The 13,787-nt window shown below is 34.1% G+C and overlaps 1 protein-coding gene across 1 annotated transcript in view; it reads left to right on the forward strand.

The window, feature by feature from the left end:
* LNPK (lunapark, ER junction formation factor) overlaps positions 1–13,787 on the forward strand; it is a 77,484-nt gene that overhangs the window by 23,704 nt on the left and 39,993 nt on the right. The window contains exons 5-6 of the mRNA XM_028125677.2: positions 4,128–4,186; positions 11,799–11,839. Coding sequence (XP_027981478.1) covers positions 4,128–4,186; positions 11,799–11,839 — 100 coding nt within the window. The remainder of the gene's footprint in view (positions 1–4,127; positions 4,187–11,798; positions 11,840–13,787) is intronic.

Here is a 13,787-nt window from a genome sequence, read left to right on the forward strand (position 1 = left end):
TTAATGAAGTCCCAATAGTTCATTTTTGCTTTTGTTTCCCTTGGCTTTGGAAACGTGTCTAGCAAGAAGTTGCTGTAGCCGAGGTCACAGAGATTGCTGCCTGTATTCTCCTCTAGGATTTTGATGGATTCCTGTCTCACATTTAGGTCTTTCATCCATTTTTGAATTTATTTTTGTGTATGGTGTAAGAAAGTGGTCCAGTTTCATTCTTCTGTATGTGGCTATCCAGTTTTCCCAACACCATTTGTTGAAGAGACTTTTTTCCATTGGATATTCTTTCCTCCTTTGTCAAAGATTAGTTGACCATAGAGTTGAGGGCCCGTTTCTGGGCTCTCTATTCTGTTCCATTGATCTATGTGTCTGTTTTTGTGCCAGTACCATACTGTCTTGATTACAGCTTTGTATTAGAGCTTAAGTCTGGCTTTGTGATGCCACCAGCTTTGGTTTTCTCTTTCAACATTCCTTTGGCTATTCGGGATCTCTTCTGGTTCCATACAAATTTTAGAATTATTTGTTCCAGCTCTGTGAAAAATGTCAGTGGTATTTTGATAGGGATTGCTTTGAATGTGTAGATTGCTTTGGGTAGCATAGACATTTTAACAATATTTGTTCTTCCAATCCATGAGCATGGAATGTTTTTCCATTTCTTTGTGTTGTCCTCAATTTCTTTCGTAAGTATGCTGTAGTTTTCCGAGCACAGATCCTTTACCTCTTTGGTTAGGTTTATTCCTAGGTATCTTTGGTTTTTGGTATAATTGTAAATGTATCAAATTTACAATGTATCAAATGTAAAATGTAAAATTCCTTGATTTCTCTTTCTTCTGTTTCATTGTTAGTGTATAGAAATGCAACTGACTTCTGTGCCTTGATTTTATATCCTGTGACTTTGCTGAATTCCTGTATCAGTTCAAGCAATTTTTGGGTGGAGTCTTTTGGGTTTTCCACATAGAGTATCATGTCATCTGCGAAGAGTGAAAGTTTGACTGCTTTCCCTATTTGGATGCCTTTTATTTCTTTTCGTTGTCTGATTGCCGAGGCTAGGACTTCCAGTACTATGTTAAACAACCGTGGTGAGAGTTGACATCCCTGTTGTATTCCTAACCTCAGGGGAAAAGCCCTCAGTTTTTCCCTGTTGAGGATGATATTCGCTGTGGGTCTTTTGTGTATGGCTTTTATGATATTGAGGTATGTTCCCTCCATCCCTACATGGCGGACAGTTTTATTTTATCAAGAAAAGATGCTGTATTTTGTCAAATGCTTTTTCTGCATCTGTTGAGAGGATCATATGATTCTTGTCCTTTTATTAATGTAGTGTGTCACATTGATTGACTTGAGGATGTTGAACCACCCCTGCAGACCAGGAATAAATCCCACTTGATCATGGTGTATAATCCTTTCAACGTACTGTTGGATCCTATTAGCTCGTATCTTGGTGAGAGTTTTTGCATCCATGTTCATCAGGGATATCGGTCTGTAATTCTCCTTTTTGGGGGGGGTCTTTGTCTGGTTTTGGGATTAAGGTAATGTTGGCCTCGTAGAGTTTGGAAGTTGTCTTTCCATTTCTATTTTCTGGAACAGTTTCAGAAGAATAGGTATTAATTCTTCTTTAAATGTTTAGTAGAATTCCCCTGGGAAGCCATCTGGCCCAGGACTCTTGTTGGGAAATTTTTTTTTACTAATTCAGTTTCTTTGCTGGTTATGGGTCTTTTCAGATTTTCTATTTTTTCTCGTCTCAGTTTTGGTAGTTCATATGTTTCTAGGAATTTATCCATTTCTTCCAGATTGCCTAATTTGTTGGCATATAATTGCTCATAATATTCTCTAATAATTGTTTGTATTTCTTCAGTGTTGATTGTGATCTCTCCTCTTTCATTTATGATTTTATTTATTTGGGTCCTTTCTCTTTTCTTTTTGACAAGTCTGGCTAGGGGCTTATCGATCTTATTAATTCTTCCAAAGAACCAGCTCCTAGTTTCACTGATGTGTTCTAGTGTTTTTTTTTTTTTTTATTTCTACATCATTGATTTCTGCTCTAATCTTTATTATTTCTATTCTCCTGCTGGATTTAGGCCTTATTTGCTGTTCTTTTTCCAGTTCCTTTAGGTGTAAGGTTAGGTTGTGTATTTGAGACTTTTCTTGTTTCTTGAGGAAAACCTGTATTGCTATATACTTCCCTCTTAGGACTGCCTTTGCTGCATCCCAAAGGTTTTGAACTGTTTTTATTTTCATTTGTTTCCATGAATTTTTAAAATTCTTCTTTAATTTCCTGGTTGACCCATTCATTCGTCAGTAGGATATCATTTAACCTCCATGTATTTGTGGGCTTCCAAATTTTTTCTTGTAGTTGCAAGTTTTATAGCACTGTGGTCTGAAAATATGCATGATATGATCTCAGTCTTTTTGTACTGGTTGAGACCTGATTTGTGACCCAGTGTGTGATCTGTTTTGGAGAATGTTTTCTGTGCACTTGAGAAGAATGTGTATTCTGCTGCTTTAGGATGAAATGCTCTGAATTTATCTGTGAAGTCCATCTGGTCCAGTGTGTCATTCAAAGCCCTTGTTTCCTTGTTGATCTTCTGCTTAGCTGATCTGTCCATTGCTGTGAGTGGGGAGTTCAAGTCCCCTACTATTATTGTATTGTTATCAATGAGCTTAATTTTATTTTTAATTGGTTTATATATTTAGCTGCTCCCAAGTTAGGGGCATAAATATTAATAATTGTTAGATCTTCTTGTTGGATAGCCCCTTTTATTATAATGTAATAAATATAATCATCTCTTATTAAAGTCTTTGGCTTAAAATATAGTTTGTGTGATATAGGATGGCTACTCCAGCTTTCTTTTGATGTCCATTAGCATGATAAATGGTTCTCTAACCTCCCACTTTCAATCTGGAAGTGTCTGGGTCTAAAATAAGTCTCTTGTAAGCAGTATATTAATGGTTCTTGTTTTTTTTATCCATTCTCATACCCTATGTCTTTTGATTGGAGCATTGAGTCCATTTACATCAGAGTAATTATTGAAGGATATGAATTTAGTGCCATTGTATTACCTGTAAAATCACCATTCTTATGGATTGTCTCTGGTCCTTTCTGGTCTTTGTTACTTTTGGGCTCTCTCTCTGCTCAAAGGACCCCCTTTAATATTTCTTGCAGGGCTGGTTTAGTGTTCACAAATTCCTTTAGTTGTTGTTTGTCCTGGAAACTCTTTATCGGAGAGAGAGAATCTTAAGCAGGCTCTATACCCAGTGCAGAGCTGACCCAGGGCTTGATCACTGGATGGCCCTGAAATCATAACATGAGCCAAAATCAAGAGTTGGATGCTTAATCAACTGCGCCACCCAGGCACCCTTACAGTATTGCTTTTATAAAATTATGAATAATGTTTGTATGCATTCTGCCATGTTCTTTGGAGAAAGAGGTATTTTGCTATATTTACATTGAATTTAAGAGATTATCTTGACAAATTTGTGATTAGGATCATTCTTTGATTTACTTTGAATATCATTTGATGTTTTACTGATGTAAGGCCCAAAGAATTCTCATAAAAATCTTTGAAAGATGGTGTTTAGCTAAGTTTACTTATCAAGTACTTATTTGAAGGTAAGCTTTTTTTCTTCTAGATAGCTCAATTTATTTAGTAGAGAAGATCCTTCGAATGTTAAGTAATAGGGAAGTAGTAATAACTTACATTTGTACAATGTGCTGGATTTGGGGTAAAATGTGATTTTGCCTGAGTACATGGGAATAGACAGATTTTTGGAGTTGATGCTTAGTTAGTAAGAAGGGATTCTATAATTTGTTTTTTGGGGGGGGGAGTTTCATAGACCCCTTACAGAGTGATGAACACAGTGGTCTCTCAGAGAAATACACTTACGCACACAAAGGCAATTTCATAATTCTGGGGTACCCTAAGAAGGTCTGTGGATTTTAGATTGAGAACTCTTTTGAAAGCAGATGTAGACCTCTGATGTCTTTGAATGAAAGAGTACTTCCTGGTTTTCAAAATATAAAGGGAAGCACTGTACTGAACTCTAACTGGAAATGTATATTTGTTTTCATTTTATAAGGCTTCTAATTCACTTACCCTAATGATGGGTTTTGTTTCTCAATTTTGCTTCCTCTGTAGCATCTGGAGCATAAGAACAGTGCTTATTTTCTTCTTTTCCAAGAGAACAGAAAGAAATAGTAAGTTTAATTTCTAAGTTTTTATAAATACATTTTAAAAAACACCTTCTTATAGTGCATTGGTTTGTAACTGAATGTAACTGAAATGGTGTATTGAAATGACAGTCTTGTAAATATTGAAGGGTTGTTTACTGTCAAGCATTTTTGAATAATCAAGAAGATTCTCTTTTTCATTTGTGTTATTTTTGTCTTGTTCATTTAGAATTTTTTTACACAAAAAATTCATTTCATTAATTCATCTCTTACATTGAGAGAAAGTATTTGTTAATCTTTATACAAAACTTACATTATTATAGAGTAGAATATAGTTAGACATCTTTTGATTTATTCTATTAATTGTACCTTTCTCTTTAACCTCACAGCTCCTAGGCTTTTGTTTTTATGGAAATATGCAAATTATGATAATAGTTCCTTCTGTATTCTGTGTCTATAGATTTTAAAGTTTTTCAGGTCTTAAAAGTATGAGTTATAATTAAATAAAGATATATAAATTTCATTTAAATGTACTTTATTGTGACTTCTTTCTTGTTTTAACTTTTCATTGTGGAAAATTTCACATACAAAATTACATATACAAAAGTAGGGTGAATAGTATAAGTCCTCATATACCTATCATACAACGTAAACAGTCATCAACTCATGCTTAGTCTTGTTTAATTTTTAACCCCACCTACTTATCTACCTACTGTATTATTTTGAAGTATATCCCAGTTATATCTATCCATGACAGGCTTTTTAAAAAAATGCATTATACAATACATTATAATTAATATAATGTAATACATTATCATATCTGAAAAAGAATTCTTAATATCATAAAATATTAAATGTATTTTGTTTGATTCAAGATCCAAATAAGGTTCATACAGATATATGACTTTCAAACTTCCCCCCCTGAGTTATGACTTCTCTTCAACCTGGTTTAGGCTCACTGGACTAGCCCAATGACCATTCCTTGCAGATACCCTTGATTCCTTTGCCCCTCTTTTCCATCCTACTTGTCTGGCAAAAACTGTACCTTCTTTAAATACTATTATATGCTTATCTGTGACTGGCAAAACTCTATCCTGGTTAAAAACTTTTATAAGCTTAATCTATCTCTGCATCAGAAAAGCTAAATTTATTAGAGGAAAATCATACAGCATAGTGACTAGACTTATTTTTTATTTTGTTAAAAAGATTATATATTTTTTATTTATTTGAGAGAGAGTGCATGAGTTGGGGGGGGGATGGAGGAGCAGAGGGAAAGGGAGAAGCAGACTTCCTGCTGAGCAGGGAGCCTGATGTGGGGCTGGATTCCAGGATCATGACCTGAGCCAAAGGCAGATGCTTAACTGACTGAGCCACCCAGTGCCCCTGACCAGACTTATTTTAAATCTATGATTGTAAATACATGTACTGCTGCACAGTCCTATTTCATAGTTCCCTAGAAAATTTGCTTTTTTCTCTTTGAGAGTATTTTTTTGAGATTGTATTTCTCTTCAAATAACTAATACCTGCCTTCCTGCAAAAAAACAAAAACCAAACCAAAATAAAACCAACCAACCAATCAAATAAAAATTAAAAATTCACAGATAAGCAAAATCGCACAAAAATCTACCTGGCCACTCTCATGTGATAGTCTTACTTTATGGAGAAAATAGATATAAACAGATGAGAGCTACCTCCACCACCAAATATATCAAGTTAGCTCCATCTGTTGCTCAGTATGTTGTCATCCTTCAATGGTAGTCTGGAAAACTGGCCTTGATTCTATCTATGGCTAAGCCCTCCATTTATGCTTTGGATTCTGGATATTCTGGCCATCTCAAGAACTTTGTTCTTGCAGTTATCTCTTCCTGCAGTTATCCTCTTTTGTATTAACTATTTCTATTGGATTGTCTCTATTGGTGTGTAATCTCGCTTCCATATAATCAACTAAGGGGGAGAAACCCTATCCTGACTTCATATTCCCTTTAATCTACCATGCATTTCTCTCTCCCCTTCAGAGTCCAATCATCTCTACCTCCACAGTTATTTCAGATCTGAACTTCTAACCTGCTTTACTACAACTACTGTTCTAATTCAGGTGATCATCATCTCCTACTTGTACTAGGAGTGGCTTCCTAACTAGTCTATTTTTAAGGTATAAATTAATTGTGTCTTTTCTGCTTCAAATTCTCTAATGGCTTCCCATGGGAGCCATAGTAAATCTGAATTCTTTTAGCCTACTTTCTGGCGTATGCCCATTCGCTAACTTCATCTCTCTCTACTCTTCTTTTTTCACTTTTGCTCCAGCCACACTGGCTGTCTTTTTGTCCTACAGATAAGTTTTAATTCTCTGAACCTTGGTTTCCTAATTTGTAAAGTGGAAACATGTATTATCATCATCATAAATGTGAAATATTTGTTTAGGAAGGATTATTATGAGTATCAAGTGAAACTATATACCAAAGTATATAAAAACTGCGAAGTGTTAATATACATGTGGGCTGATGGTAGTGATTTTTCTTTTTTTAAATAATTTTTTATTGTTATGTTAATCACCATACATTACATCATTAGTTTTTGATGTAGTGTTCCATGATTCATTGTTTGTGCATAACACCCAGTGCTCCACGCAGAATGTGCCCTCTTTAATACCCATCACCAGGCTAACCCATCCCCCCAACCCCCCCTCCCCTCGAGAACCCTCAGTTTGTTTTTCGGAGTCCATCGTCTCATGGTTTGTCTCCCCCTCTGACTTACTCCCCTTCATTCTTCCCCTCCTGCTATCTTTTCTGTTCCTTATTCTTTTTTATTTTTCTTGTCTTTTTAATTTTTCTTGTCTTATTTAATGGGTTAGGACTCAGTATAATAGTGAGTTGAAGTGGGAGTAGCAGATTCCTTGTTTAGTTCCTGATTCTCAGTGGAAAAGCTTTTAATGTTTATCATTAAGTATGATGTTTGCTGTGGTTTTAAAAAATATTGATAACTTACTATCATACTAAGGAAATTAAGCTTATGGTGTTGTTTCCAGTGATATTTTGTAATATGGTAGATGCCAGGAGGACAGGAAGAAGTTTAAAGCAAATATGCTCTCTGACCTCATGGAATTAACAAAATAGTAGAAAATATAAGAGTGCTTGGATATAATATAATATATATATAACATATATATATTAATATTCTCTTTTGTATTGTATAGGATATATAATATAAGAGTGCTTGGAAACACCTTTCTAAGGAAATTAAATGTATGAATATTTTAACTTACAAATAGGCACACCAGAACATGGTTATTATATCATGGAACTCTACATCAAAAACTAATGATGTAATATATGGTGATTAACATAACATAATAAAATAAAATTAAAAAAAATAAAGGGATTGCTTTAAAAATTTATTTCAGGGATCCTTTTATTTAAAAAAATTTACTAATTCATTTGAATAGGTATTACATGTACATTTAAAATAGACTTCAGAAAAGATTATCTTACAGTCCTACATAAATTTCTTTTTTAGCATAAAGTCAGGTGTACTATATATGTTTAAGCCTGAAGCTATTGATTGTGTCCTTGCTTTTTGTTCTCTATTAGTTTATTTCCTTTGTTTTATACCTTGGACCTAGTATAGATTAAGGGTTGGCAAACTATAGCCTGTGGGCCAAGTCCTGCCCACCACCCTGTACAGGTCATGATTTAAGAATGATTTTTAGGGGCGCCTGGGTGGCTCAGTTGGTTAAGCATCTGCCTTTCAAGGTCCTGGGATCGAGCCCCGCATCAGGCTCCCTTCTCCTCAGGGAGCTTGCTTCTCCCTTGGCTACTCCCCCTGCTTGTGCTCTCTTTCTCTCTGTCAAATAAATAAATAAATAAAAATCTTTAAAAAAATGATTTTTACATTTTTAAATCATTGGAAAATTCAAAAGAATATTTTTTGATATTATATTTATTGAATTTGAAATTCAATTTTTTGTTTTTATTGGAGCAAAACACTGCCCATTCATTTAAATGTTGTCCATAGCTGCTTTCATCCTACAGTGGCAGAGTTAAGTAGTTGTGACAAACTGTATGTAGTGCTCTCAACACTTCAGACTGTTGGAGGATGTACAACAGATCACACTGACAAAATTATAACTTGACATTTCATGTGCCATATATATTGTGACAATTTTAGTTTTTTTTTAAATTACCAGTGCATACTCAACATGTAAAAACAACAAAAGAAGAAAAGGTTGGACTTTGAATGTTGCATTTTTGGGCACAGTGGACTGTGGATTATTTTGTTATCAAAACACAAAGCATTGTATTTATTATTCAGTGACATTATAGCTGTGCTAAAAGAATACAAATATACATTGACATTACCATAGTAAGTACTCATGACATTCCCAACTCACAGAAAAGCAATGGTCAGAAAAATTAGAGCTTTTAAAATGGAATATCTCATCATAGCTGAATTTCTTCATAAAAATAAAAAGTGAAAACGGAGCTTCAACCAAATAAGTTTCTGAGTGGCTTATTAATGAAGCAGGGAAAGTCATTTATTTACCGATGGTGAATTAATTAAATTGTGTTCATTGCAGCAGCTGAAAAAATGTGTTCAGAGAAGGTATACTTGCTTAATTAGTAAGTAGCCTTTTGGCAAGAACAATTGCTTGAAGAACTGAGAATATTGGAAGCAAAATAGTCAATTTAAAAACATGGCAAATGACTTAAAGTGATCTTCCTTGGCTCTGATATAGCTCAGTTGTAGTTTATTTGAGGAATCAATACTGACCTTGAAGTTATTGAATTAACTTCTATGTAAAGTCTGTGTAAAACAACTCCAGGACAGAATATTTTCAAAGTTGAAAAAATGCCAATTCAGTACAACCTGAAGTGGAATCTGCTAAGATGTATTATAAATATTGGTGGTAAAATATTTCCAAAGAAGATATACAGATGGCCAACAGACACATGAAAAGATGCTCAACATCACCAATCATCAGGGAAGTGCAAATCAAAACTACAATGAGCTATCACCTCACACCTGTTAGAGAGGCTAAAATCAAAAAAGATAAGAAACAAGTTTTGGTGAGGATATGGGGAAAAAGGAACCCTTGTGCACTGTTGGGAATGTAAATTGGTACAGCCACTGTGGAGAATAGTTTGGAGGTTTCTCAAAAAATTAAAAATAGAAATACCATATGATCCTGTAATTCAACTATTGGGTATTTACCCGGAAAAAAATGAAAACACCAACTCAAAAAGATATATGCACCCCTAAGTTTATTACAGCACTATTTACAGTAACCACAGAAGTAACTGAAGTGTCCATCAATAGACAAATGGATAAGGAAAATGTGGTGTGTAGGTAAATATATACATATACAATGGAATATTAGCCATAAAAAAGGATGAGACTGTGCCGTTTGAGAAAACATAGACTTAGAGGGTATTATGGTAAGTGAAATAAGTCAGACTGAGAAAGACAAATAACATATAATTCTACTCATAAATGGAATCTAAAGAAAATGAATAAACAAACAAAAGGCAGAATCAGGCCTGTAAATACAGAGAATAAACTGATGATTGCTAGAGGAGAGGGGGGTGGGCGATTGAGCAAAATGGGTGAAGGGGAGAGGGAGATATAGGCCTTGAGTTATGGAGTGAGTAGGTCATGGGAATAAAAGGCACAGCATAAAGAATACAGTCAGTGATACTGTAATAGTGGTGTAATGGGATAGATGGCCGCTACATTTGTGAACATAGCATAATGTATAAACTTGTCAAATCACTAAGTTGTATACCTGAAACTAATGTAGCATTGTGTGTCAACTATACTAAAAAATGTGGGAAGCAGAAAAATGCTTATTTGGATTAATTTACAAACTTGTGAAACTGTAAGCATTTAAATTTTGTGGTTATTCATTGTGTTATGTGACAGTAGGTACTTTGCTGAGCATATTTGAACTGACCAGGTGTTATTAAATTAGTGTCAATGTGGAACTTCATTTACTCTCATGAACTTGACTATTGTCAGTTATGTGAACTTTAATCAGAAATAGAAACTATCGTAACCTGCCCAGTCCCACAGCAGTTTGATGGCTCAGCAGTGGTAAAGTTTTATCGTGATATTTTGAGCTCAGGGCCTAGAGTGTAATATTTCTGCCTGAAAAGAATCACCTTCAACCACTGTGATCGAATGCTGACTGGCTTTGGAAAATTAGCTTTTGCTGCAGAGTTGATAGTGGTCCTTAATGAATTCAACCTAAGATTGCAAGACAAACAGTCCTTATGTGCAAAACCTATACTGCTATGAAGTCATTTAGAAAACAAATACCATTGTAATGACACAAAGTAATTTTTAAAAAAGACTGCGAAAAGCTAAAACAAGAAGCAAGATCTCCATTCCCCCAGAAATTTGCAGCAAGTACATGATCCAAGCTCAAACGATAGTTCCAGCAGTGTTTTTCACACTTGATCTTAGCCAAAAGAGAAGCAATCCAGCAGTGATTTTCAGACTTCAAGAAGTGCAAAGGAAATTTCCATATTTCAAAATCCATTTAACTGTACAATTGAGGGGCTTCCACTTATCTTCAGTTGGAAGTGATTAACGTGCAACATAATGATAAGAAAAGGCAAATATCAACAGAAGAATTAAAGAATTCTATAAATGCCTTCCAAACAATGACTACTCAATTAAAATCATGTGCTTGAGGATTGATTTCAGTATTTAGCAGTACCTATATGTGTGAAAAAACATTTTCAAAAGTCAGATGTGTAAAATCCTATGACAGATCAACATCGACATATTAATATTTGCAATCAGTTTTGATGATAGGGAACATTAACTTTGAACCTCATTTAAGTGAAATGTTATCTACTTACCCAAAAGAAAATAATTCTATTCTTTTCAGTGATAGACCTATGTTACAAAAAATTGAGCTCAATTATTATTGCATTTGAATTTTGTCAATGAAGACTTGTGGAAATTTGTTTACTCTTTTGCTTTAAAAGTACTGATTTGATTTTGTACTGATTTGATTTTGCCTTTTGGCCCATAATGCCGAAAATATTTACTGTCCGGCCCTTTATAGAAAAAGTTTGCTGAATTCTGGATTAAGGGATAAATATTTGGTTGGTCTTCTGTAACTATAGATGACTATTCTCTTTAAATAGATGTTAGCAGACTTTTTTTTCCCCTTTAGTAGTAAGTCGGCTAACACATTAAAAACTAAAATATTTTGAAAAATTATAGTACAATCTTTGTATAAGTTTGTATTTGGATTTTTACATAAATAATATACTTTGCTTTGGGTATTCAGGTGTTTGCTACTCTAGAAGTTTAATGAAGAAATAATTTTATGTATAAATTTAAAAATTAATAATTACTTATTCTATTTGATGAAATGTTTTGGTCTTTTTAAATTTTGAAAGTTTTATTCTATATAAAGTCAATTTTTCCCTATTTAGCTTTGTAATATGTAGGCAACAATATGGAATATATATGTATAAAGATTGAGATAATTTTTATCTGTACACATCAGTGAGAAATTCTAAGATAAGAAAGTTTTCTTATGGTTGCTTAACATATTTGGCATATTATTTTTAAGGTATCTAAGTATCTTAATATCTGATTTAGCTTTGATTTAAATCTTGTTTTCTAGATGAAGCACTGGATGATTTAAAATCCCAGAAGAAAAAAATAGTAAGTTAACTTACTTAAAATTAATTTATATAAAACAAATACGTAAGAACTGAATGCAGTGTTTATCTGTTATACGTTATGACCATCCAAGTAACAAGTATGCTTTTAGATAGCATTTTAATGATGAAGCTAAATTATGAATATTTTTGCTAGTTAATAATGATTGACAGGAAAAGTAGTTATGTGGACTGTTTTTGAATCTGAGAATCTTTGCAGTTGGAAGCTGAGAAGCAAGTAAATGAATCATTGGAGGATTAAATGAGGCAGAGGGGTAAAAAGGTGGGTATCCAGATTGATTATTAGGATTTAAAAAAGGATCATCTATCTACATATGTCACTTCTCAGGTTTTCTAGACACAGTAAGGCTAGGTAAGGCTAGGAGAGAGGGAATCAAGAAGGTTGGTTGTAAAAGTCAAATTTAACGTGAAAAGGCTGAAGGAAGGGGGAAAGAAAGAATTTTTTTCTTTCATTTTCTATCAGTAGCTCTGATCACATGGGTATCTTGTGGGGCCAGATAGATGCGTCCTTCAGATGTTTGGAAAGGGGGCCAAGCATAAGAGAAGAAGAGCCCTAGATATTTAGAGGGTGTTATCATACTCTCTAATAAGTGAATTGAACTTGTGTTTGACTTGAATTTATATATGCTTTTTTATATAATTATTTTTGAAGTATGAAAATGATAATTTTCATAACAATGGCTTGTTATGTAGAAACTTATTTAATGAAATTTAATCAGATGCATATGATCAGTGTATTTTAGTGTAACATGTAATAAGTAACAATTATGTATGAAACTAATAAAAATTATGAAGGTTAAGATTAATGTAAAAATTGTTCTGTGAGGGCGCCTGGCTGCCTTGGTTGGTAGAGCATGCAACTCTTGATCTTGGGGTTATGAGTTCAACCCCCACATTGGGCCTAGAGCTTAAAAAAAATTGTTTTGTGAATTGGTAATAAAAGACACTGGTCTTGAGGGTTTAAGTGCTTGAAAAATAAAGGAACTTTAATTCTGAGAGGATTTCCTCTTTCTTTGAGCTTCTTCAGTGTTCTGTGAGTTATTTATCAACATTGCATTGACATTTTTAATGGTCCTGAAACATAGAAATATTCCCTTATTTCTTATTATATTTCTTGCATTCCATGCATTATGTAACAGCCAGAAATTCAAAGTGAGGAAATACTGATGGTTCTCAGTAATATAGAAGTTGTGATGTGATTGGCTTGGTTTGCTGATGTGATAAAAAGAAGAGCTGATAGAGGTGATCGGAGCCAAGCCCCACTTGTACCACAATGGAGAAATTTTTATTAAAGTAGAAAATAGAAGGAGGAAGACAAAGAAAAAAGAAGAAAATTAAAAAAAAATTTAAGTGAAGAGAAGCTGACCCAGTTTCAGTGCTATCACATGACCAGAAAGCAGAATCTTGGAGAACAGGTGATTGGGCAAAAACTTAGTAAGTAACGGATCCGACTTGGAACTCTGTGAAAAGACAAGCCAAACTATTTACTTCTTTAATAGCCCTTGAAGGAATCACAACATAAAGCTGCTTCATCTAGGCCTCACAGTTGGAAAATTCAGTTCAGGGTCAACAGTTGTCTTTATCTAAATGGTTCAAGAGGCGTCAATATTACAGAATAGTTTAGTGTGTCATATATCTTGCAGTATGATTAAAGAAAAATAAGTTGGCAGCTCCAACTCATTTTATTAATTAGGGAACACAATTTGCATTGACTTGACTGTTGTTGGTTATGACTGTTGCTACTAGAAACTAGTCCCTGGCCTTTATTACTCAAGCTCTTAATAGAGCTGCTTTGTTTGAGTTGCTTTATACTTTGTTTAGAACAATAGGTGTTAAGGGTGACCGTTAGTAAGGAGTATGGTGCTTGCTGATCATTGTGCTGGTAATGAGAGGAAAAAGAAGGGGTACTACTTTTGAACAAAAGCTAAATG

The sequence above is a fragment of the Eumetopias jubatus genome, unplaced genomic scaffold, assembly GCF_037043125.1.
Source record: "Eumetopias jubatus isolate StellerSeaLion01/CBP00866 unplaced genomic scaffold, mEumJub1_p1.0 scaffold_3, whole genome shotgun sequence".
Lineage (NCBI taxonomy): Eukaryota > Metazoa > Chordata > Mammalia > Carnivora > Otariidae > Eumetopias > Eumetopias jubatus.